Source organism: Vigna angularis, chromosome 10 (assembly GCF_016808095.1).
Source record: "Vigna angularis cultivar LongXiaoDou No.4 chromosome 10, ASM1680809v1, whole genome shotgun sequence".
NCBI lineage: Eukaryota > Viridiplantae > Streptophyta > Magnoliopsida > Fabales > Fabaceae > Vigna > Vigna angularis.
In genome coordinates, this window is record NC_068979.1 from 30,075,906 (window position 1) to 30,102,709 (window position 26,804).

Sequence of the window (26,804 nt, forward strand, 5' to 3'; positions counted from 1 at the left end):
TATTTGTATTTTTTTTATTTTTTTAATAAAATTATGTAATTAATATTATATATGGACATACTCGTTTACTATAAAAATTGGAATGAAATAAAATTTTATATCCATTTAAAGATGAAAATAATTTTTTACTTTAAAATTAACCATAAATACGTATTGTAAATAATAAATTTGATATTCAAACAAAAAAATATTAAAGACTTAATTAGTTTTTTTGTCCTTATATTCAACATTTAGTGTCTCGTTAGTATCCGTTTTTAAAAATATCTCTATCGTGTTTTCATGTGATGTAATTGTATCAATTAAGTCTTTTTTCTTAAGTTGATAGAAACGGAGTTAACTCCGTCCTGATGTGGTAAAAAGGTCTATTAATTCTTTCTCTATACATCGATAACTTAGATACAAGTAGTTAAATTAGGTGATAAATATTAATTGAGTTTAAGAAGAATATATCTGCTTTGTCTAAAACCAACAAACTAAAAAATGATCTTTGGTATTATTTATCAACTAATAAAGAGTTATATAAGTTTGCTAAATTTTACATTATTCTTGTCATAGTTTCTCAACTAATAAAGAGCTGTATTAGCTTAAGTTTGTATTAACTCTACATTGATCCCATCACCCTTATATGAATTCACCAATCAAACCTAAGTTGCTCAGATCTAACCAGAGACTTTCACCATTAACAATCCAAATTCTTATGAAATTAAAAACTTCATTCAGCTACTTAAAAAAATTAGTATTATTATTATTATAAAATGAAAAAATATTTTGAATATTAATAAATTGAAATCCATGACTTTAATTTTATTAAATTTATTATTTTTATATATTATACCAAAAAAATTAGTTATAAATGATCCAATATTCTAACTATTTAAAAAGATATACATATTAATTATATATACGTTATGAATAGTTACCTTTTTTTAACTCGAGTTTCTTCTCAAATACGTTATGATAGAGGAGTGTTGAGTTGAATGAATAAGATTTAGCAATGAACATTTAATATTATCATTTTAATCTTATTAGTTTATTATAAAAAATAAAAATTATTTTGAATATTAATAACTTTGAAATCTATGACTTTAATTTTATTAAATATATTATTTTTTTATATATTATACTAAAAAAATTAATTATAGAGAATCAAATATTCTAACATACTCCAACTACTTATATAGATATACATGTTAATTATATATAGGATATGAATAGTTACTTTTTTTTTTCTTAATATTTCTTCTCAAACTTCTCAATGATAAACATCTTCTTGTCTTATATTATTTGCTTTAGTATAATTTACTTTTTTACATTATGTTTTTCTGTTGGAAGTTCTTAACTAGAAGTAAGACAGTTTAAAATATATAAATAAATGTAAATTTTATTTTATCTTTATATTTAAGAGAAACTTTTTTATTGTAAAATTTGTATTATAAAAAATAAAGTAATATTATGAATAAAATAAAAGTTAACTTATATATACATAAGATTAAAAAACCTAGTATATATTGTTACACAAATAAAACATAATCGACTTCCCAACAAACGTCTTTACTTTAATTTAAAAGAAATAAAAATTGAAATTACGTACACCAATTCTTGATAAATAAGTTAAACCATATTTTATAAAAATTTAGAGTCAATTTGTTTATGCTTTTTGAAAAAACATTTTTCTAATAAAACAAGCAAAAATCTTATTTTTGTTTATGTGCCTGCTTAACCTACTTATTTAAAAATTAAGTAATTTTCAGTTTATAATAAGTAATTACTATGTGCTTCCTAAATTAATAAAAAAATTACATATTTCAAAAATACTTGTTTAAAGTTTAAGTAAACTCACCCTTAATATCTTGTCATTAGTGCTTATTTGACATGAGAGATTTTTCTCCAATTATGAAAAAAAAAACAATATTATCATGATACACTTTTACATTTGACACATAATACATGCATAAAATAATCGTAAAAGTGTAAATTTTTATATCTTTTTAAGAAAAAAGAGAATAAAAATAAGTAAAAATAGTGTCAAATAAATGTAAAAAATTTAGGTTGGTCAAATAATCATTTTCTATGAAAAATTGAGCTGACACAGCAATATATCTGACATAGATTAGATTCCCAATCAAAGAAAGATTACAAGCAAAAAGTAAGAAAGGGAAAGAAAAAAGAAGCAACAAAGAGGCATGAGCTTGAACATTCAAAATGAATATGAACAGAAAATTTTGCACTTGAGGAAGTGCACTTGCACAGATAACTGAAAGCAGTAACAATAATTTCTTTCCAGTGATTGAGTTACCAGAAAGGCAATGGATACTCTACAGCACAGAGAAGAGTTACTGAGAAGTGAACTGCTCTTCTAACTTTTGCTTTAGTCTTCCCTTTTTAGACTTCTTTAACTCCCATGGTGGCAGGCACCCTTTATAGTGAGAGTGCATAAATAATGAAGACATTGAAACTTCCTTATGAGGCATTGAGATTGATGACAAACAACTGAAAGCAGTTCTCAGTCTTCTTTTCTCACTATCACACCCTTGAAAGTTTGGATCATGCTCAACAGTGGAAGTTTTAAGAGCATCAGGGAGTATGCAGTTGCAGAAGGAACCTGCAAGGAGGACAAAAACTCAGTTCTAATAATGCATATGCTTTGCAGAACAAAAAGTGACACAATCTGGAGTATAAAAATATGCCACATACCTATTCTTGCCAGACGATTGACCCATTTTGGTATAGAACTTCCTGTTAGCTTGTAACAAATATCCTCACAGAAATGGTTGCAGTTCTTGACAATCAAATGATAAGTATCACCATTGTAATTTGCAGACTGACGTTCCATGAACTCTCTAATCTGGAAGGGATCTAAATTAGTAGTTCCCATGAATATGGACTTCCTAAACTTAAAGCCAGGACACTGCCGAGGTTCAACCTCAAAGACACCACTTGTTGGATAGTCATGAGCGCCAAATGCATATTCTACTCCATAAACTGTCAGCATAATAACTTCATTTTAAGAAGCTTTCCGGGAATCCATGACCATAGTCTTTATTTCTCCAAATAAAGCTTAAGCCACAAATATTCACATAGAAAAGTTATATGTACATGCATAAATACTGTTAAGAGTTCAAGGTGAGTTTGAATTCCCCCATTATGTAAAAATGAGTAAAGTGACTAATACATGTTGAAAGTCTCACATCGACTAAACCAATTTAGAATATATAAGTGGATGCAAACCTCGCATTTCAAGCTGATTTTGTGAAGTTGAGTTAGGCTTAAAGTCTACTCCTAAATATGGTATCAGAGCCAGGTTAGAACCTATGTTAACGATATTTGTTGTTTGTTGAGTATATATCATTTCATCCGCTATCGGACCACCCATTAATGTCTAATCTCATACTCGAGATGTATATACCTCAGCGTGAGGGGGTGGTTGGAAGTCTCACATTGACTAGGCCAATTTAAAATATATATAAGTGGGTACAAACCTTATTTTACAAGCTAATTTTGTGAAGTTGAATTAGGCTTAAAATTCATTTTTTAACAATATATATAAGTAGAAGGACTCCTATACCCATTATCTTAAAATTTTAGGTTTGAAGTGATATTTTAGTCTCTTATATAGGTTTGTTCATAACTTCTTGGTACCAAATCTCCTGTTGTCTCTTCTCATGAAAAACCTCACAGATATAATATACATAACCCCCTTCCTCAAAATATGAAGAAGTATCAATGTATTATAATCTAGCAAAACTCTAGGCACATATTCTTTTCTAAAATAATGAAACAGTTTTGGATTTTTTGAAAAGGTTTTAACAGTCAGCTAACCTTCAACACCAGAGTGGAAAATACCAAGGCCAGCCCAATACATATAACCATTTACTGTTGTCAAATCATAGACATTGAGATAGACAGGTGTGTTCCCTGGTATGTTGCCGGCGGATTTCACTTTAGAGAATATGCAGAAGGGGGTCACTGATTTGTCTCTAAGACGAAGACGCACAACAGAGGGCCAACCATTTTTGAAACCTGATTTCATTGTAGGAGTGAACTCAGAAAGCAGTCAATATCTATATCCTACCTGCATAAACATAAATACCAACAAAAATTCATTTTCACAAAGACCATGTTATTGACAAAACATCAAAACTGAAAGCACATCATTTTACTCTAGACAGAATGCTTTTACCATTGAGCTAGGATTTCAACTGATAACTATGTATTACAGCAAAAAAATGGATGACACTTATTTTTTCTTGAACACATTAACTGAAAGAAAATGGATCTCTTCAACCATATAGTTTTCTCCAGTTAACATCATTCACCAATCTGTTGCAATGATACTTTCACATGCATGTCTTCCATTCATGAAAAATGTTCATAACACTTTCTAGAGCATGGACGAGACTCGTTTTTCCCCCTTTTGCCATGTTCAACATCTTTTAATCAAACTGACATCAGTGAACATTCTACTTACTGAACATAAAAGAATTTGCAACTTTTTCTTCATTTTCTTTCATTGATGCTGTTTGCATTAGGCATGAATGAAGAAAATAATCATTTTCGTCACATTTTCTAGTTTAAGGTTTGTTCTTCTGTTCTGCATGTCACTTTTAAGCTATGGAGCAAGGAGGAGATTACAATTCAAGAGACAAAATATAACATTCAAACATTGAGACATGCACCACAATGGATAAAAATAATTAGCATCAGGAACTCGGGGCAACCATGAAATTTATATTTGTTTGTGTTTACAGACATATATAGATATCAGAGATATCAGTTAACCAGTAACAATTTAAAGGATATTGCAACAATAACAATGCCTTTTCTTTCCCACTGAGTGGCATCACGTAAATGAATTAAATGATGCAATAATGATTACTATGAAATAATGTATATGGACAAACCATTAACCTTTATATCCTTCCTAATGGTTCTTCACTTGGACGTTTTCTTAGTCTCTTTATACCTCTATCAATAGAACTACTTTCCATAAACACTTCAGAAAAGAAAACTAAGAAGAACAAACGAAGTGAATGCCTCCATAAAAGCTTTATGATAGAACTCTTACAAATTAACTAATACATAAACTAATCTGAGCTCACCGAGAAACTCATCCTATTTTCCTATTTTTTTCTCTACTAAAAGTGTTTATGGGGAAGTCTTCTGAAACAAACGTTTTATAAGTCATCTCCACACATGCTCAATTTTTTCTCCAATGCATTGATTCTCAATCCCATCTTGTCTAATATAACTAATACTCTCTTCTGCCACATTGAGCTGATTCTCTTGTTGGCTCCTTTTATGAGAGTGTTAATGCCTAAAAGGTATAGTTCTGGCTTAAAGGGAAAACTGGAGATGTCTTCTAGCTGGTTAATTTGAGGCTTTACTTGTCCACAAGCTGGTGAATCTTCTTCCTACTTTCATTTAAAAAGTGGTCCAATTCACACGCTTTAAACAAATGATATTAATGAGTTAATAACAAGAATAATAAAGTTTAGTTAAATTGAAAAAAAGAGAGGATCTGTGAGGTATAGATAAATGTACAGGAACAAGTATGAGTGTGATGAATCTGACCAACATTGAAGGACAAGACACTCAAAGTGAACAATTTCAAGATATTGGTCAATAAATTAAAGTTAAGTTGAGAAATAAATAAAACAGAACTCATTCTAACCAATTCAAAATAGATTAAATGGAAATCTGCGGGTTAACAGTAACAAATGTGCCTGAATCTGCAAGGATTGCATAGATCTGATGTGACTTCTGCGTTTTATGAGCATTACATGGACATTTAATGTACTTCTACTAAGAACAGCATAAAATGCAGCAACATAACCAATTCAGAAGAGCTATCAGCAAGAGAGATCTTCCATATTGAAACACCATAACAGCTTCCACTCGTCTCTGAAAGCCTCCACAAGACTCTCTTTAAAAACATAATAATAGCATTAGACAAATACCAGTACATTAAGTTTGAGAAATATTCTTAATGGGAAGACCATCATTATCCAGAGGTTATGCATTGCCAACTATACCTGATACTTATACTACATAAAGTCAGTTTGAGCTACTAACTACTTTAATACAACCCATTAGCACCACCTATACCTTATTATCTCTTGACTCAATGCACACTATGAACCCTGGTTAATCTTAACAACAACCTTCACTGCTTGTCCACTAGTTACAACCACTTTATTTTTTCAGGGGGAAGCTCATCATAGGCTTTACAAGGGGAGATGCAGAGGGGATAAGGAAATGAAAAACGGGGAGAGCCTGTTGCTAGAGATCGAATCCAAAAACCTTAAACAACTAAATCTACTGGAGACAACTTACCATGTTTTGAACTGAAGCTATAGGTTCTCCGGGCTTGTCCTTGCTTCAACTAAGACCATAACATTTGAACTTATCTAAGAGCTTTTGGAACAACAACAAAACTTATGTATGTAGCAACTACTAAGAGTATGGATGTAACATCAAGAATAGAATACAAACAAGTCAAGGGTTCAATTTGAGCGTTTTCATCGGATATAAAGTGAATTTGGAGCAAATACTACATGGAAAAAAAATAAGTAATTTTAAAATCAGCTCCAATCTGACAACTGATGTAATGTAACAAATACAGATAAACAACCTCGTTAAGCCATCCCAGATTCCACAAGAAAAATGGCAATAACCATTTTTTTCCTTTTAAATGAAGCCAAATGATGGATTCATAAATCATAACATGTTAAAAGTTCCAACTTTCAAGCAGACAAAATAGGAACAAACTGATGAGTAAAGTTTACATCTTTGAATATTAATAACATAACTGAAGATCTAACTGGCATCTGAGGTCAACTTCAGTTACAGGAAAGTGGTGGGAGAAAAATTTAGCAGAATACAAGGGAGAAGGAAAACCGCAGGCCTCATATCAGATTCCAAAACCGAGTAAAAAGAGAAAAATAAAAATAGACAAGGGTATGAGGTATGTATGAAGTAGCTGATCTTCCATAAAACAAAAGGGAAAAATAAAAGAATTCAGCTTTAAACAAGGAAGGAGTGAGTGAACAAAGTGGACCAATGCAGGAAACATGGAAAGAAGAGAGGCAGAAACAAACCTTTTGTGCAGCAAAGGGTAGCTGAAAGAAGAGAGGATGAAGTGAAAACTCCTTCAAGTTGAAAGTTTGAAAGAGCCATTGGTTGTCTGAGACAGAAAAAGAGAAAGGGGGAGAGAATGGAACAATGTTTGTGCCTGAAACTCACACATTGTCTTGGCTCTGACAGAAGTGAAGGGTGTGTATGTATTGTAGTGAAGTGAGAGTGCAGACACAAAAACTGGTTTGTCTGTTTTTGGTGCCTAATGAGGAAATGTAATCATTCATAAGTAAGCCATTTCTTTTGGAAAATGGTAGGAAGTTCATGGTGGGGTTGGCTTTGGGTTCATCAAACCCATTTTCCAATACAATTAATAGTGGGTTGGATTATAATCAACAATTGAATACTCAAAAAAGAAAAAAAGTGTTTTCAAATTTAAAATTTTCTCTGTTATTTCATTTCTATAACTTTCAAATATTTATAGTCTAAAGAAATCAAATCAAATTTTAAATGTAAAAAATTGAGGCTAAGATGATAAGATGTAAAAAGGCCTTCATCTGACATTCTAATAATATTAGTTTGTACTAACATTTTTGAATTATGTTTGTTACACAATAATTGTTTCTTCCCCAGAGTAAAGAAAACCTTATTTTCTTTTTTATATAAAATATTAAGCTTGTAGTAAATTTATTATTAGAACAAAAAGTGGATAGAAGTTTTAAATATGACATAAAAAAACTAGTATTTTAAGAATGGTTTAGAAATTCATAAATGAATTATTTCTTATTTAATGTGTGATTTTTTCTAGTTTTTATTTTCTATAATCAATTAAAATTAAAAATATAATATATAATTACTCAATAAATAATAAGTTAAATTAAATTTTACTTACACTTTAAAATGGAGATGAATAAGTAAAGTAAAAAGATAAAATAAAAGTAAGAAGCAGGGAATTTTGCAACCAAAAAGTGGGAATAGTGAAAGAAATTGTGACCAGACTTGACACTTTGACATTGACTGAATCATGGCAATGCTTTGAACAATGGAATGATAGATTACAATCTTTCTCTCTCCTTATTCATTTCCTTTGTCAATAACTTCATTGGTAACACAAAAATATTTTTTAAAATCAATGATTTTTAAATCCTATTAATATTTTATCATTTGTTTGCATAGGTAAAAGAAAGAAGAGTGAGAAAAAAATAGAATAAAATAATATGTTATTTAAAAACAGTCCAAATAAAAACTATAAATATTTCATTAAAAATATAAGGGTCAAAATGAAACACAAAACCTCCTAAATATTAAGTATTTTTATAATAAGCTATACATATATTATTAAAATTTAGAATATAATTAATAAGGACTGGTGACTTTTTAGTCCGAATATCTGGTATATTAAAATAATAATACTTTTTGTGTATTATACATATAATTGGGGCTTTTTGTCTGTATGTACAAGTTGTAATAAAAAGTATTTGAAGAAACAGCTGGAATATGATTAATTTATAAAATATATTCAATCGTCCTTTTAATAATATCTTATTCTTCTATCCTCCACATGTTGCAGGGAATCCTATGATGATAACAACCTCACCAATTTAAATACAATTGGTTTTTCAATAATTCACCATTCAAATGCATAATTTATTTCTATTACTTTTTTCATGTGTTTGTGATATTTTATTGTAACCAGCACAAATTAAAAAAATAGGATAGGATTATTGATTTATGTTATTTTTTTTAGTTTAAGTTATGATTTTGAATTATTATAATTATCAGTAATCTAATAAAGCAATTTTTATTTTTATCGTGTCCAAAAACACAAGGTTACTAACCTGTTTACGTTACTTTTGCAAAAGAGTTACAGAGATTATTGAGATACAAAATCTTTTTATCATATTTTACTAATACATCAAATAAGTTAGATAATTTTTTTTTTAATTTTATTATTACAAAGTTTTTTGTTTCAATTTTGTCAAATTATTTCAAATTTTTTAATTTTATTTTTAAAAGAAAACAAGTCAATATAATTATCATTAGTGAAATTGATAGTGCCAAACAGTAAATGTTATTTGTCTTTATATAATATTGTGAACGTGAATGTAATACAATAAATTATATTAACTCGTTTAAAAATAACTATTTAACATAAAATAATAGTTGAACTCTTTCAATATACTATATAATTTCATTCATTACGATTTTTTAAACTTACCAAACCTTTACTTAATTTTTTATCGTGTGGAATTATTAGAAGTTTGTTTAATTGTTGTGATAAGATAATAGAATATAATAAAATATAATAAAATATAAACTTGATAAATATTAATTATATTTACGTGTAGGAGAGGACTGATTGAAGTTATCCTTTGTGATGGAAATAATCTTAATTCTAATTAAGGACACTACTTAAACATGCATTACACAAATCTGACCATAACTATGACTTAAAAAGGTAAAACGTGTATTAATAAGCATGTTAACTAGGTTGTTTTTCCATAATTTTAATAAATATGAACACATAAGTTTCTAATGTAAAAATAAGAGACATCATCTAAAACTAACAACAAAGGACTCAAGAAAATTTAGTTACCAAAAGAGTTTATTTTCACAAGAAAATAATATTCATCAAACAAAATTCTAACAAATGGATAAGTGTTATGCACAAAGGACGAAATGTATTTTGAACCACATGCCTAAGATTATAATTTTTTACTACGAAGGTGAAATAAAAAAAAATCTAGGATTCTCTAAATTATATAGTACAAAGCACAACCTAGATCAATTCTCAAAGGACACATAATAAATTATATTTAATTTTTAGTATTTTTTTCGTACAAAATAAAATTAAGGGTTTAGGAATTTAAAATTGAAAAATGTAAATTGAAAAAAAAAATAAGATTAAAAACAAAAAGTAAAAAATAGAACACAAATTAATCCACAATTTCAAAGAATCAAATAGTCTAGAAATCATAGTCTTCTAAATATTCAATCTTAGTTTGAACACTTAACTAATTCAACCAATTGACTAAATTGATTATATAAATTAAATTACAATATCATTCAATTCAATTCATATTTGCTTATAAACTCAAGATTCACTTTATTCCTAATTTGAATTCTAATTTCAAAAACACAAGTTGATATCACATAGTAAAATCAAAATTAGCGAAAAAGAGAACAAACTCGATGCAAATAATAACGATAGATCCAATAACTCAATTCATATTGTTTGATCTTGATTTTTCTATCTTTTTTAGGACAAAATTTGACTTCTAATAGGATTTTACCTAAACCTTAATTTAAAAAAAAAAATCTGAACCAGTTATGGGCATAATTTGGACTTTGATCAAGTTAGAAGTCCAAGGGTTACTCCCTACACCACCCCACTTTGCTCCCTGCACCACCACATTTTTTTAAAATTCCAAAACTATCCTTTATATTTTAAAATATCCTACACCCACACCCCTTTTTTTCAACGGATGTCAACATCCGTTGAAGAAACAATTCTTCCACGAACGTGCTACATCCGTTAATAGATGTGGTGACATCCGTTGCCTTTTTTTGTTTTTTAGTTTTTAGTTTTTTTATTTTTTTGTTTTAAATTAATATATAAAAATTATTTAATTATTTTAAAATTATTACTTAATTATTTATAAATTAATTTTATTTTATTTAATAAATAATTATTATTAATTTTAATTTATGTATTATTATTTAAATAATAATTAAAAAATTTATTATAAATATATTAAAACCGATGTGCCATAACGGATGTGGCGACATCAGTTGCTTTTTTTGTTTTCTAGTTTAGTTTTTTTATTTTTTTGTTTTAAATTAATATATAAATATAATTTAATTATTTTAAAATTATTACTTAATTATTTATAAATTAATTTTATTTTATTTAATAAAATAATTATTATTAATTTTAATTTATTTATTATTATTTAAATAATAATTAAAAAATTTATTATAAATATATTAAAACGGATGTGGCGACATCCGTTGCTTTTTTTTTATTTTTAGATTTTAGTTTTTTAATTTCTTATATTTTAAATTAATATATAAATATTATTTAATTTTTTAAAAATAATTATTTAATTTTTTAAAAATTATTATTTAATTATTTATAAATTAATTTTATTTTATTTAATAAAATAATTATTATTATTTTAATTTATATATTATTATTTAAATAATAAATAAAAAACTTTTTAAAAATCTATTTCCGTTAACGGATTTGGCCACATCCGTTGAAGTTTTTTTTTTAAAATAAAAATAATAAACTAAAATATAAAATATGTAAATGGATGTTACGGATGTCAACATTCGTTGAAGGTGAAACAGATGTTGACATCCGTTTTATAGAAAAGCAAATAAGGTATAGGGAGGTGTAAGGAGCGATTGGTGGTGATGGAGGGAGCAACTATCTAGAAGTCCAATTACAAAAGTCAAACCCATAAGATTTCATTACAAAAGTTTAGCAAATCAATCTTAACTTTTAAAAATCATAAAAAATAATAGAAAAGTCCAATGGAACTAGAATTAACAAAAAAATAATAATCTTTACAAAAAAAAGTTGTGGTTAAAATAGTAAGCAAATGTTAGATAACCTAAAAATTACAGATTTAAAGCAATTATTAAAAATGAACTTAATTTATTACTATGACATAAAATAAACTAAAAAAAATAAGACAAATAGAAGTTGGAATCACCATATAATAAAATTATAATTGTGTGTATGAAATATGTTTTTTTATCAAATCCCTCCACAACATTCTATAAATTCAATACCTGAGAACAAGTTATTTGTATAGCAAAATGTTCTCATTAAAGCAAATATTTTTTAAGTCAATTTGACTAGATGGAACCATGTCTTTGTAGTAGTTATTATGTTAAGTTTGTATAATTAAAATTTAACATATTATTATTAAAATCATCCAGCACCCTTAAAAGGTAGAGATAAAGATTCAAGTTTCTCAAACTCATCGAAAGAATAAAGTTACAATCAAGGAGGGGAAACATCTATCTTTTGGTCTAAGGTCATCTTTTGATGATCCTCGTATGGAGAAAGGATAAAAATAAAGGTTAAAATAATATAAAACTTGATGATTTTGATTATGCTTAAGGAGAGCTTGGTTAAAACGAGGAAAAAAAAGAAGAAGAAACTTAAGCTAAGTGAGTTCTAGTAAAAGTTTTCAGAAAGTTCAATAAACAATATATGTGACGAGGAGTTCAAGAGAAGAAGAACATTTAAATCCCTTTGTTTCTTTTACCTTATAGTTCATTTTCTTTATCTTAAAAGTCATTTATGAAAACATGATATGGTGAAAATGCGTTTTTAAAAATACATGTTTAAACTTTATTGTTAAGCACCATGAAAAAGGCAAATATTGTTAAATCCAAGTTCAATAGATTATTTGTTTAATTTTTATTGTGTGATTAAACAACCAAGTGTAAAATATAATTTCTTAAAAGTACTTAAACTAGCCTAACAAATGCAAGTTGTGTGGTTTGATATACACACATTATTTAAAGTGTATTTTGTCTTACATACTCAAAAGTTATGCTGCCTTAAGCATTTCATAACACGTCAAACTTTAATCAATGCTTATTTTATGCTTGTAAGAGTTGTACACTTCTTCATTCTATTGAGAGTGTTACACCTACGTATAACTTTAAATTGACATTATCTCGAAGTGAGACTTCCAACACACCCCTCTCACGCTTAGGTATATACATATCGTAAGAGACTATACATTAGTGAGTGGTCCAATAACGAGTTGAATGATATGCCCAACAAAAATAAATCTCACTAGGGTAGGTTATAACCCATTACTTACTATATTAAGAAGTGGACTTTAATCCTAGCTCAACCCCATAAAATTGACTTGTAAGGTGAGATTTACAACTACATATATACTCTAAATTGGTCTTATCTCAGTCGATGTGGGACTTTCAATAGATAGTATCACACAATGTATTGCCATCATCAAGATATACCGAACCACATGTTGAGAGCTACTTCATGTAAACATTTTTTATGGAAAAAAGGAAACACGACAATGTTGTGAAGTCAGCTAGTTATGTCAAACCCTATGCTTTACTCGAAAAAAGAAGAAATAAGATACTTGCCAAAGTATATAAAGCTTTATCGGGCTTTAAAGGTCTTGCCAAATAAGTCACACACATTCATTGCCAAGTCAATAACATTTAATGTCCTTAAAGCATGCTCATATGCAAGAACAAGTCAATAGAAAAAGAAGACCTTCACAACAATTGCAAAGGGTTTGCAATAACTATTTTCTTTTAAGCTCTTTATATAGAAGATCTTTGTAAAGAAAAAAAGCTTAAGTATTGGAACAAAAGCGAGCATAGTATCTTAATATATCCTTAGCCTTTGTAGTTGTGAGAGAGAACATTGTTTGTGTTTGGAAACAACCTATAAGACTGAACCAAATATTATATTCGTCTTAAGACATAACCTATCTTCTAGTGACGATTTAGTCATATTTTATATCACTTTCGTTATAAACATTTTAGGTTTTTAGTTATGAATGACTATTGTCCAAAGAATATGCAATTTAACCAACAATGGATGTTGTCTAAAGAATTCTCAACCTTAGCCAAGAGTCATTGTTTTTCAAAAAAGTACTTAGTTTTAGTCAGAAGTGGTTGTGTATTCAAATAAAACTGGAGTAGTTTTAACCAATAGTGATTGTCTTTAAAATAATATTCAATCTTAATTAAAAGTGATTACATTCCAAACAATATTTTGTGTTTAACCACTTAGGCTAAGGTGCAAATGATAATTATTTTTTATTTTCACAATGTTAGTCTTTTTAGTGGAACTTGATAAGATGATGATTGAGAATTGAACATAATATTACACTATCATATGAATCAATATAAAAATAACTTGCATAAATATTTTTATCCTCCATCTCTTTATATTGCATGTCATTTATCTATAACTGGTATTAGAAAGCAATATTTGTTTAAATTTTTTTTGATTCATTTGTGTACTGTATAACCGTTCGGACAACCACAAATCGAGCGGTCGATCATCCAACAACAGTCGACCGGTCAGGGGGCGATAATTAATCGATAATTAATTAGAGCAATAAAAGTCATTAATGAGCAATAAATGTCAATAATGGGTAATTAATGAAAATAATAAAAGTCATTAATTAGTAACTAATGGGTCAGACTTATTTGGAAACTCATTACAAGGTTTGTAAATATAAGTTTGACTTTGAAGTAGATGATACTTTTTTTTTATAATTCATTTCTTATCACAACATTATTAAACAAAGTCACTAACTTGAGGGTTAGAGTGCTTCCTAAAGGTAACTCCTTAACAGACCGAATGACTCAAGAGGGTTCAAAGACTACTTGACAATCAAAAGTTGGAATCATATGATTATTTGGATAAGGAGGCAGTCTCTCGATCTCCTAAACCGAAACAATTTGTTAAACTTACAGTTGTGTCTAAGATCTCCTATTAAATCCTCTTAAGAAAATTGACTTAATACATATTTTGATATCTATTTTTGTGAGTTTTGTTCAAAGTAATCCTTAACTTTTTCAGATATTTAATGTTATCCTAAACTTTTTTGTTTAATTTGTGTTATTTTTTTTTCAATATATATATATATATATATATATATATATATATATATTAATTAATTATTGTGTGTTTATTATTAATCTTATACCAATTCTCACAAAATATTTATTTAAATCTAAAATAAAGTAAAAATAAACGTATTTTAAATAGATACACAAATTGTTTGAAATAAGTATAACGTAAAAATTAATTAAACATACAATACAATATGAAATATTTTAAAATAGTAAAATAAAACAAATATTTCGTATACTAATATTAATATGTCGAACTATATCTCGAAGTAGTAAAGTATATAATATAACAGATAAAATAAATTATATAAACTAAAGTTTATTTAAATTATAATATAAGTAAATGCATTTGTGCAATTGTCAATATTTTACTTATTAAGATTAAAAATAAAAATTTTACCTTATATAAGACAACTATATAATAAATAATAAAGTTACGCTGTATGAACAAATGAAAAATAATATCTTATATATGAATTTATTTATAACCTAAACAAGTGGCCGTAGATATTATTGAAAATGACGGTTTGATTTTCGCTCAATTGTAAAAGAAAAAAAAATTATTTCATTATGAAACAAATTTTAATCCAATTAATGAAGAACCATATAATTTTCTCTACAATTCAAAATAATAAAACAGTGCTTCCGTTCTATTTTTCTATTTATTTATTAATTAATACAATATAATACACTCACTCACAACACACTAGTTTGTGTTTCGCGCCACACAGGTCTTCGTCTTTCCCTTTCTTCTTCTTCTCCTTCTTCTCTCTCTTTCTCTCATGCGCTACTCTTTCAGTTCTGCTAGATTTGAAGCTTTCATTTCACCTTTTTAGATTTTAATTGCTTCAATTTTTTAATTTGTTTTTGTTTGTTTCCCCTTATTGTTATTGTTCAATGATTCAAACGTGTTTGTTATGTGCTTTATCTTCTCGTCTTTTCTATGCTATCTTTTTACCCTTTTTCGTCTTGTAGTTTGTAGAATTTATTTTATTGGAGAATTTCCGACAGTGCAATTTTCATTCTGTGAGCATCTTTGCATTACAAAAATTTGGGAATGTGTTTGCATTTATGTTCTTGGTTTTTTATGGCAGTGCAGTGTTTATTCTTTGTACAGAGGGTTCCCTTATTATGCCTGTCCGTGTTGAATTGAAAGGAACAAAAGTTTGGGGGCAAGGGAGAGAACATTTTCAATTTTATATTTTTTAAATGGAAATTAGTTACCTTTATTATTTGTTTGGATATTATTTGGGAAGCGTTTTGAAGAGTTCATTGGGCCTATGGAAATAGTGTCATAACCTTGTAAATTTTTTTATGCTTATTTCAAAAATTAAGATCCTTAATTTATTATAGGAAGCTTCGTAGTTAAGCTTATAGTTGTTTTATAAAAGTTATGTTTGGATTAGCTTCTCCATAGATCCTTTTCGGGAAAAAAATGATCAATTTGACTTATCCATAAGCTAAATTAGCTTATGCACAGGTTTTTTAAAAAATAGAGAAACTACAAACACACAAAAAATAGAGAAAATATATATGAGAAAAACTTTCACAAATTAGTACATGTTGTATAAGCTAATTTTTCTTTTCATTCTTTTTATCTTTAGAGAGCTTATTGGGAAGTTCGTTCAAACTAGCCTACAAGATTTTTCACATAAGTACTAATGAAACAGTTATTCTCTTTGTTTCTTGAAAGTTTGAATGGATGAAACTTGATCATCCATTATCTGCCAATGCCAATTTGAGTGGGTGTGTTCAATTAATTGATGAAATTCAACTTTCAATCTAGTTTACCAAATATTTCTTGACAATTATCCTTCTGTAGAAAATGCATTCGAAGAAAAAGGATCGTGGTCTTATGTTGTTTGTATTTTTCTTTAGCACAGCTTGCTCACATGTTTAAATTAACCCGTCCATGTTCATTTATGGATTCTCATTCACTTGGTATTTTATTTTTAATTTAAAAGTGGTTGTTCATATTGAAAGGTACTGAGTTAGAAGCTTCTCAAGCGTGATGGGAACACAAAAATCTAATATGTTTGATACAGCTTACAATTATTTGGTGCCTGAAGATGTCAGTAATCATGCCAATGCCATCTTAACCAATTTTCTTTTTCTGCAATCTGATTTTAGCTAACATTCTAATTTATTTTATTCTATTTTTTGTTTCTAGCAGGAAATTCTTGACAAGCCAACACACTGGACTCCTATGCAGGTGAAAAACATTTTCCGGTTGGAACCAATTTGTGTTAGTATTTAGATCATTCATACTTGGTGTTTGTCGCGTATAAAAAAGTTGACTGTGTAAATCTCTTTTAAATAGGCATATAACAATTCTGCGTCTACTCCGATTCCCTTTTTATATCAACACGCAGCTGGTTACATGCCTCTCTACATGTGGCCAAACCAGGTAGTGATATACGTAATATTTTCCTATTATATCAGGTTTCTTTCTTTGCCTATGACAAAGGGACACGTTTCTCATAGGAACTGAGATACTAGTTAGTTAATAAAGGGGCCATTTATGAATTGGCTAGCTAATTATCAGGAAAATTATTGTTTTTGTACTAGAGCAGTTCTGTATTAGAAATTGCATGATGGCAGTTACGCATAGAAAATAATTGTTGACAGCTATTTATTAGGAGTGTATATATATGTGTGTGTGTGTATTTCATAGTAGGTTTTGTAATTAGGAAAGGTGTAGTTATTTGTGGTTGGTAGCCACTCTCTATAGGAGACCGTAGTCTCCGGAATAGCAAGTGTTGTACTGAATTGTGTGTTATTTCAGTGTTCAATACAATATTTTATCAGTTTATCAATTGGTGTTCTATCAGTTTCACCTTTCATTTTTACATTCTTTGTTGTTTGGTCCAGGCAAACAGCACAGTACTTCAATCTAATGTTTTGCAGGATCCAATGAAGCTCTCCAATAAACCTACAGTATCTGAGGTAATCCTAAATCTTTCAATAAATTTATACGGAGTACATAAAATATTTTTTCCAACCATAATTTCTATCAAATTCTAGTTTGCAGTTGGTGCAGGTTTAATAGAATGTGTACTCACACTCTTGTAGGATTAAACTTAATTTTTCCCTCTTACAGCAATTTCCATGTTGATCAAGTGTATCTTTTCATATATTCGCTGATGCATACAGTACAACTTCTTTTTCATTTCGGTCAGGATGCTGTACTGGCCTTTTCAGAAATAGTACACAGGACTTTTGGCGAGCAAAACCTAAATTCAATAAAAAAATGTGCTAGAAACTTACAACCTAAAAGTTTAATACCTAAGGAATCAAGAGGAGATCGAAGCAAATCTTCGATACTGAAAAACAAGGATAGAGTGTTGTGCAGGTACGTTTTGTTCTAGGACTATTTTTATCATATTTGTCCAAACCTAAATAAAATATAAAATATTATTTGTGCCACAGTGAAGCATATGGAAACAAGGGATCACTACATGAAGACCTTGTCACTGCTAATGTATGTCGTCCTATTTTTTTTTATTGAGGTATATTTATATGGCTGAGGAATGCAATATGTGTTCTATTACTGCTACGATTATAGAACATTTGAAAACTGGTTACTTAGTAAAGCTTAAAAATTCACTTTTTTATTGTGTAGTTCAAGATGCTTAGAATCTTTGGCTGAGAAAGACTGATGATATCCTTTATGTTGCAGGATTTTCCTTCAACTAAGAAGCAAGACTGTAATTTGATGCTTGAAAATGGTATATATTTTAAGACCATAATTTTTTCTCTTGGTTATTTGAACAATGGAAATTCATGTTTTATTATCTGATATTTCAAAACAAGGAAGATGCATAGAAGGTTTTTCTTAATGAAATTCATATTAATTCTTAGAATCTGGCTTTTTGACCCAACGCGACTTCACATTTAACTTGTAAGGTGAGGACTGCTTAATCCCTATTATAAATAATACTTTGGTCATATCATTAGGTGATGTGGGACTAAACACATTCCCTACCCAGCACAATAAAGGTGCTGGAGGAGACTGCAACGAAGGCAGCCCAAAGAAATGTAACTAAGGCAGTTTTCCAATACTAACAGTCCTTCTCATTACTCTGCAGCAAGTTCAATCCAACTGAATCAGGATTTGGAGACGGGCCTAGATGCAATTGGCACTAACACTGAACTAGTGAAGTTGGTAAGCCAAACTTATATAGATTTTACAGTCTGTTTGATTAACTTTTATTTGTTAGATTAGCAAAAAGCAAGAACAATCAATTTATTAATATAAATTGCAAAATCCCTTTTAAATTATTATGCTGAAAATATATGCATATATAAAAAGGTTTTGTTGATGTAATTGTGCTTTTGTATCTTAAACTACATATTCAATGTTGAAATATATTATGAGCGAAACCAAAAGAAAGAAAAGGTTATCTTTGACAACCCCCTAAACAAGTGCCCTTTAAGCTTGAAACATAGACAATTCGTCGGTTGATTCTACCATGTGATCGGAAGATATCATAATGTCTTGGATAAAACTCAAGCATTTAGACAAAGCCACATGAATGTTTTTTCACCTCTAACATTGATATTCCACACTTCATTCCATTCAATTGAGCCTTTCATGTGAAAGGCTATTTCCGTATTACTATTAGCATTCTAGCTGCAAATGTGCATGTGTTTAATTCTTGACCATGTTACCGTGTCTACTATGTCATACAGAGGTGTCTTTCTTTTGACAGGAAGAGGATGAAATAAGAAGAGAAAGAAAAAGACAGTCGAATAGAGAATCTGCTAGGAGATCAAGGATGCGGAAAGAGGTACATACATACTACTAAAATATTGTGGATATAAATTATGGAGATATGGATAAATTAGAAATGTTATATCTGTTCAGATTTGTTGGATCAAGGTAAGAGGAACAAATATGAATCAGATCAGATTTATTATTTAGCAATATCTTTATTATTTTCTTTTTTGTAATTTGTAGGATATTTGTTTCCGGTTAATGTGTGATTTATTTTTCTTATTTGTAGCAGATTTGATCTGCTTAAATACAAGTTGTATCTTTTGTTATTGGGATCAATTAAATAAGATAATATTTAATTACAGATTTTGTGGATCTGTTGTTGCTATATCTTTAGAATTACAGAAAAATATGACATTGTTCTATGAATTCAAGAATAATTGAAAAGGTAAAATGAAGTTTCTGGTTCATTTCCTATGTTTTTAACTTAAGTATTGCTTGGAAGTTTTTCGTCTAACCTCTGTACCCTTTTCTTTTATATTCCCTAAATAAATTAGTATCTTTTGTAATGATCTAAGCATGATTAAGTAATCGAAATCAAATACAATAATTGTTTTAATTTAAACAATTTGTCCTAATCTTTTTGCCTACTTCACATTTTATCTCCATCTAGTTTCTTTTTGTTTTGTTGTTTTACTTGTGATCATAGTTGTCAAATTTGAGTTAACTCATAAATTCCTATAGTTTTATGATTCCAGGTAGCATAAAACGAGTTAACTTTCTGTCAAACTCTTTTTTGGATAAAGTCTTGTAAATTTTGCAAACTCATGTAAATTTGTATAAGCTCTCGAGTCAAGAAGTGAGTCAATAGATTTCAAATCTATTGTAATTTTTGCTTACCATGACTCAAAGAAAATAAGTCCTTCTAAAAAACTTCAACAACTTATGCTTTTCTGAATTTATATATAACTTGGTGTTTTATGTAGTTTGGTCTTATTTATTACTGATAAACTATTACACTTTATTATTGTGATTTTATATTTTGTTTTATCATGAAATTGAAATGTTGAATTATTAGTCATGTTAATAATAGTATTTTTTGTTAAGCCTATTAAAAAGCTTTTTAATATTATTTCTTCTATTATGTAAACTCTTCCGAGTTTGAGTCAACTCCACGGATCTAGTTTATGGAAGCTTACAAGTTCATGTAAACTCTTGACAAAATTACAAAAAAGAACCCACACGCCTTTACAAGATTCATAGGTTATTTTGTATTTTTACAACCACCCCACTTGTTAAAACGTGGGACAGAACTCTTCCAAACAATATTTCTGAGCTTTCTAAAAGCCAAATCATATCTTCAATACAGAAGTAGCAATTTTTTACTTGTGCTTTTAACTGACTTTTATTACTTTTTTTGTGACATAGTATTGGTTTCTTTCTGGAAACCTTACTGTTTTCTTGAAGTTTGTATTCAATTTCATCTGCATTTTGGCAGAGAGAATGTGAAGAGTTACAAAAGAAAATGGAAATTCTTAAGGATGAAAACTCCATGCTCACACAAAGGCTCAAGAGTCTTTCTGAGGAATGTCTGGAAATCTGCAATGAAAATGATGCCATAGAGGTCCATCACTTAAACTTCATCGCCTATTTGTTGAATTATTTACCGTTCATTCAAATGTAGTATTTAGGTCCTTTAAAAGACTGTGGTCCTTGTTTAGTTAGAAGATCCAAAGTCAATGAGATTGGCCTAACACTACATTCCTAACTCATTTTAAGGCAATGAAAATGAGTAATTTTCACTTTTTTGGTTCTTGCAAATCTCGTTTCGTTATAATGAATGCGGGACTTTATGACGTGAATTTCCTATATTCTTTTCCCTCCGGTTGACTTACCATTAGTATACTCCCAGTCCAGCGGGAGCTTTTTGAGTATTCCCAAGATTACGAACCAAGAATTAAGTCTTGGCTAATGATTTTTCAATATGGTTAAGCACCAACCAACCAATGTCTCCAAATCTCTATCTAGCTAAACCATTATCTTTAATATCACTTATGAACCCAAAAGCCAAAAAGATGTCCATCATGGGGCTTAAGAGAGAAACCATGATATATCTTGTCTAAAAGCCTTGTACGATGATGAGTCTGTATTTTTATCTTACTCACAGGGTCTTCACCTAACCTCTGCAATTTTAAAAGACCAGTTATCTTGCATTATGGTCGTGCTCTTTCTCGTGACTCTGGCTGAATTTGCCCTCGTGATGATGCCCACATTCAGTTAGTTTCTTAGATAACAATTATTTAATCACCAGCATTTGATCATTGTTTGCAAGGAAGTTAATTATGAGTCTTGAATTGATGACCATGTTGGTATATTATTATTATTATTATTTTGTGCATTTTTTTCCAAGATTACTAATTTGATTGTGATATGGTGAAACAGGAAGAGCTGGTTAACATGTATGGAACAGAATCAATATCATATCTGTTGGACATGAAGCCACGCTGACTCTGTTGCTGGTTAAGGATCATTACAATTGGTCAAAGTATATTGTTTTATTTTATTTTTATTAGGGCAAGTTTTGAGTTCTGACCCTTCTTGTCTACTTGGCTTAAGGAAGTAAGTATGCTAAAAATAGGGATTTCTATAATAAGAACACAGCGTAGGTGGAATAAGGTATCAAAATTCTTGAATTAACTTCGTCTAAATTTGTTGTTAAATAAGCTAAACCACCCTAATTATTTAATTTTCTTTTTATTTAATATATATTTTAGGTTTTATCTGTATTCTTAAGTTGGTCTTTAGACATTATTTTTTTTAAAGCAATCTTTATACATGATTTGGTTTGTATCGTCACCCATTTCTACACCTATAGTACATTTTATTGTCTTTCATAACTGAATAAACCTATGTAGATGCAAGCCTTAAAAAAGGGAGGTGTAGGAAGAAAAAAGAGTGGTGTAGAAGACATCCTAAAAGTGGGTCTTAAAAGACTTGGGTTACCAAGTAAGAGAAGTGGTTAATTTTCTAATAGTTTTTTGTGTCATTTTGTTTGGGTCAGAATCAGGTGAATGATTAAAGGGTGTATTTATCGAGAAAATAGAGATGGTATGTAGTAGCTTCATATGTTTCCTCAATAGAACGCCCAAATTGCAATCTTTTTTTACGTAGTCTGTCTGAAGTTGTTTTTCTGTTAAATAAAAAATAAGTAAGATTGTTTGGATCCACTTCCAAATGGACAACTTAAATATTAAGTTTTTTCTAATCAGAGTATTTTCAAACTAATCTTAAATATTTCTCGAAGAGAAATTATTCATTAAAACAAAAACAAAGACTTTGCTAACAATAAAAATAACTAAACTAAAAAAAAAACTTAAACTAAATTAAATGTATATGCGTTAGAAAAAATTCTCGTATGCCAAATTTGATAAGTTGTCATTGATGCTATCAAATTAATACGAAATTAATTTTCAAATACGACTCTTATAAAATGCAATGCTTAAAATTAAAAGTAAAAATCTATCATAATGAAGAATGTTGTTTAATGGAAGAATAAATAAGAGACTTTAAAACAAATATAATAAAATAGTCTAATTTAAATGTTTTCTCAATATAGATTTATCATCGATTATCCACAAATTATTGTTTATTTGATCATTGTTTGAGTTTCAAATTAATTAAAATACATTCTTAATTAATTTGAAGGCGATCTTACAATTATCCAAAGTAAATTCTCAATCAAAAATGAGATTATTCACAAAAAATTTAATGGAAATACATTGTCTGTTAAATCCTGTGTATAATCATGTATATTCTTTAATCTCCTAACCAAATTAAAAGTGAATTCTCAATTAATTATTATTAAAGTTTTTACCATTAATGAAAGTACACAGATAGCATTCAATCATAAAAAAGTTTCTAAATTTAAATCAAAGTACATTCTTAATCAAACCTAGAAACCATTAAACTTAAAAATCATTACTTTTGACGTGATTGAGAGATGAAAAACATATAAGAAAGACAACTTAAATCAATAATCAAAAGAAACAAAAACATTAATTCAACTTAACCTAAGAAGAAATTAATTCAACTTAACCTAAGAAGAAATTAATTCAACTTAACCTAAGAAGAAATTACCGTGGAACAACCCTAGAAGCTTAACTCTCTGTAGATGGAGTGAAATACATGATGAAAATAAAGGTGGAAGGAATAGTAAATTTGCTAAGTATAGAGTGCTGAGTGTTTAGTTCCCTTTTTGTTTTTCTTGTTCTCTTTATATAAGACTTGATTGAACAATATTTTAATTTTTCTATTAATAAAATCTTTTATGTGCAGTATCTTTTAAACAATTAAAAAACTTAGATAATTATAAAAATATTTGAAAGATATTTTCTATTGATATTTTCATATTTAATTATCTTTTAAAATATCTAAAAGATTTTTCACACTTAATCTTGTTTAAAATTCTAATTTAGCTCTTCTGATTTCCAAACTCAATAAATTTACTTATACAAATTTTATTCAAATCAATCATTTAAACCAAAATTCTATAAAAAAAAATCGAATTTAAATAATAAATATGCACTCGTAAACATTCGTTCCTTTTTCATTCCTTTATGTCTTTTGTTGTCTCTATCCCTCAAAAGTCATAACCAGTTTTCGGGATCCAAAAATACGATATCGCACTCACCAAGTGATCTTTCCAATCACATTCATTCCATCCACTTGCTCCTGCTCTAAACTAGATGTACACCATACAGTGACATGGTCATCTGTTGCATATGGTTGAAAATATCTTGAAGGCCAATATTTTACCTTAGAAGAAGCTGAAAAATCATATACTATATTATCCATTGCCCAAGATATCATCCAAGATGCGGATTGGTCCCATATGACCCAATTTGTTAAAGAAGCCTCGTACTAGCACATTCCAAGTGACAATATTGGGAAATATTCCACTATTTAACATTTTATTTAGATAAACAACTGCCTCTTCAATGCTTAACCAATTGCATATGCCCCACAAGACGCTAGTGTGTGCTATTATGTCGGAACAGAATTCCTTTTCCGCTGTTATTTTATCCAAAACCTGGATGGCAGTTTTAACCTTACCCAGTTTGGAGTATGCATAAATAACTATATTAACCGTAACTGCATCTGGCTCCACACCAGTTACCAACATTCTCCCCAAAACCTGCAAAACCAATTCCTGCATTCCATGACTAGAAAATCCACACATAATAGTGTTGTAAGAGACAGAATTTAGCTCCACCTTCCTCTCTTCCAAATCTCTAATAAGCTCGCAAGCTTCTCTAAAACCCTTTGCGCAAAACAGGCCATCCAACAATTCGTTATAGGATCTTATATCAGGAAAACATCCATAACTCTGCATCTCATCAACCACACGCAAAGCCCATTGCACTCTCCCTCCACGACACAAGGCCTTAATAAACGTGTTGAATGTAACAACAGTAGGAGGACAACCATCAGAAACCATATTATCAATAAGCCGATAAGCCTGGTCAAACATAGAATTCTTACAAAGAACATCCACCATGGAGGTGTACACCACCACATTAGGCCGAACCCCACGATCTATCATCCTGTTCCACGTTTCAGAAGCGCCCTGCAAATCGCCAGCCTGCGCAAACCCATGAACAATTGTACTATACGTGGTCACGTTAGGCCTGCAAAACCAATCCTTCTCCATCTGATTACAAACCATCACAGCCTTATCCACATTCCCATTACAGCACAGCCCATACAACAGCGTGTTGTATGCAACAACATTCGGCCGAACCCCCTCCAAAACCATAAACCTCCACAACCCAACCGCCTCCCCCACTCTCCCTCTAAAGAAATGCCCTTTCACCAAAGAACTAAAAGTGTGAGCATTCGGCCTGCAACCTCTCCTTACCATCTGCCCGAAAACAGCGAGCGACAACTCAACCTCCCCAATATCCGAAAGGCAACTAATGACACTAGAGTAAGTCAAAACATCAGGATCAATCCCTTTCCCCACCATCTCATTCACCAAACCAAACACCTCCCCAATTCTCCCCTCCTTGCACAATCCACAAACCAAAGCATTGCAAACAGACACCATATTCTCCACCCCATATCTCTTCGCCGCCTCCCACGCCTCATCCACCCGACCATCCCTACACATCCCCGCCACAACAGTTGTGTAACTGACCTTATCCGGGACACACCCTCTCTTGGACATTTCCACAAGCAGCTTGCAGGCACCATCCACCTTCCCATTTTTACACAGTGCCTTCAAAAGAATATTGTAAGTAAACACATTAGGCTCCAACCCTTCACCCTTCATGTTCTCATAAACAGCCCCAATGACGTGAAACCTGTTTTCAGCTTCACCAACAAGCGCATCGAGCAAGTGGTTGTAAATTTTCACAGTGGGCTTACACCCAAACTCCTTGATCCTGTAAAACAACTTCAGAGCCCGCTCGCCCAACCCAGCTCTCTTGTAAGAGTTCAAAACGCATATGAACAAGCCCTCAGAACAGGGGACGCCTTCGATTTTCATCTGCTGAAGGAGATAGTGAATGCTGTCGATTTCGACGTTGCTGCTTCCGAGTTTCTCGATCATGATGTGGTAGGTTAAAGGCGTGTGCTTGAAGACCGTGGAAGTGGCCACGTGCTGGAAGTATTGGAGAGCACGCGTGACGTCAGACTCGCGGCGAAGCGCTTGGGCGACGTGGGGCTCGGGTATGGGGGAGGAGGGTGGCGGTTCGAGGTGGCGCGTGGGGAGCACGAAGGGGATTGACGGTTTGCGATGTTTTAGTAAGAGGGAATAACCGTCTTTCAAGTACATTGTATGTTTTTTAGGTTAATGAAATCGAAGAAACCATAGAGAACAGAATGCAAACTTGTGATCGGAGACACTATCGCGGCTGCGTTTTTATGGCAGGGAATCTTGGAGAAGTGAAGCACCCATTGTTACTCTGTTGCTGCACCTTTTTTTTTTTCATTCGAATATGTTTATTTAATGCAAATATACTTTTTATTCCTAAAACTTTTTTATTATTTATAATTTTACTGAATTTTAAGTGGTTATTCTTTTATTTTAGACATAAGTGAGCAAGATCAGAAGAAATTGCATGATATTTATGAAAAAAATAATTATAAATATGCAACAAATTATTGTACTGTAAAAATATGTAGATAACTTGTAATATTTGATGTTATTAAGATACGGTGCAATCACTTTCACTATTTAGATACTTTATTTTTATTTTCTATTTTTTAAATTTAAAATATAATTAAAAACAGTATATATATATAAACACGAAATAATGAAATTCTCCTTTACTACAAACCAAAGCTGTAAATATGGTAAAAT

At 29.8% G+C, this 26,804-nt stretch overlaps 3 protein-coding genes across 9 annotated transcripts; 1 reads left to right on the forward strand and 2 right to left on the reverse strand.

Moving 5' to 3' along the window:
• Positions 1–2,084: 2,084 nt before the first annotated feature.
• LOC108335636 (deSI-like protein At4g17486) lies at positions 2,085–7,379 on the reverse strand. 4 transcript variants are annotated; one of them, XM_052869015.1, is made up of 5 exons: positions 7,098–7,371; positions 5,672–5,923; positions 3,820–4,072; positions 2,695–2,982; positions 2,168–2,602 (listed from the first exon to the last, which is right to left on the reverse strand). In XM_052869015.1, the coding sequence occupies exons 3-5, from the start codon at positions 4,028–4,030 to the stop codon at positions 2,334–2,336; spliced, it is 768 nt and encodes a 255-aa protein (XP_052724975.1). In that variant the 5' UTR covers positions 4,031–4,072; positions 5,672–5,923; positions 7,098–7,371; the 3' UTR covers positions 2,168–2,333. The 4 variants fall into 4 exon arrangements, with proteins under 4 accessions (XP_052724973.1, XP_052724975.1, XP_017427177.1 ...); XM_017571688.2 differs by lacking the exon at positions 5,672–5,923 and adding an exon at positions 6,334–6,382 and having other exon boundaries at positions 7,098–7,370; XM_052869013.1 differs by lacking the exon at positions 5,672–5,923 and having other exon boundaries at positions 2,085–2,602; positions 3,820–4,020; positions 7,098–7,379.
• Positions 7,380–15,419: 8,040 nt separating this feature from the next.
• LOC108335635 (G-box-binding factor 1) lies at positions 15,420–22,227 on the forward strand. Of its 4 annotated transcripts, none has more exons than XM_017571684.2 (12): positions 15,420–15,455; positions 16,708–16,795; positions 16,895–16,936; positions 17,045–17,131; positions 17,596–17,670; positions 17,904–18,076; positions 18,154–18,205; positions 18,404–18,452; positions 18,813–18,889; positions 19,437–19,514; positions 20,940–21,065; positions 21,884–22,227. In XM_017571684.2, the coding sequence occupies exons 2-12, from the start codon at positions 16,736–16,738 to the stop codon at positions 21,947–21,949; spliced, it is 885 nt and encodes a 294-aa protein (XP_017427173.1). In that variant the 5' UTR covers positions 15,420–15,455; positions 16,708–16,735; the 3' UTR covers positions 21,950–22,227. The 4 variants fall into 4 exon arrangements, with proteins under 4 accessions (XP_017427173.1, XP_017427175.1, XP_052724976.1 ...); XM_017571686.2 differs by having other exon boundaries at positions 16,898–16,936; XM_052869016.1 differs by lacking the exon at positions 15,420–15,455 and having other exon boundaries at positions 16,188–16,795.
• A 1,759-nt stretch (positions 22,228–23,986) lies between these two features.
• On the reverse strand, positions 23,987–26,423 carry LOC108335632 (pentatricopeptide repeat-containing protein At3g48810). The gene has a single exon (XM_017571676.2). It carries the CDS (start codon positions 26,274–26,276, stop codon positions 24,288–24,290), a length of 1,989 nt encoding a protein of 662 aa, XP_017427165.1. The 5' UTR covers positions 26,277–26,423; the 3' UTR covers positions 23,987–24,287.
• Between the last annotated feature and the right edge of the window lie 381 nt (positions 26,424–26,804).

Coding starts and splice junctions, on each gene's coding strand:
- LOC108335636 (XM_052869013.1), bottom strand. CDS start 7,176: ATGGCTCTTTCAAACTTTCAACTTGAAGGAGTTTTCACTTCATCCTCT. Junction 4,021..7,097: donor TACCCTTTGCTGCACAAAAG/GTTTGTTTCTGC, acceptor CAATGAAATCAG/GTTTCAAAAATGGTTGGCCC. Junction 2,983..3,819: donor TTTCCACTCTGGTGTTGAAG/GTTAGCTGACTG, acceptor TTATGCTGACAG/TTTATGGAGTAGAATATGCA.
- LOC108335635 (XM_017571684.2), top strand. CDS start 16,736: ATGGGAACACAAAAATCTAATATGTTTGATACAGCTTACAATTATTTG. Junction 17,671..17,903: donor ATAAACCTACAGTATCTGAG/GTAATCCTAAAT, acceptor CATTTCGGTCAG/GATGCTGTACTGGCCTTTTC. Junction 18,453..18,812: donor TAATTTGATGCTTGAAAATG/GTATATATTTTA, acceptor ATTACTCTGCAG/CAAGTTCAATCCAACTGAAT.
- LOC108335632 (XM_017571676.2), bottom strand. CDS start 26,276: ATGTACTTGAAAGACGGTTATTCCCTCTTACTAAAACATCGCAAACCG.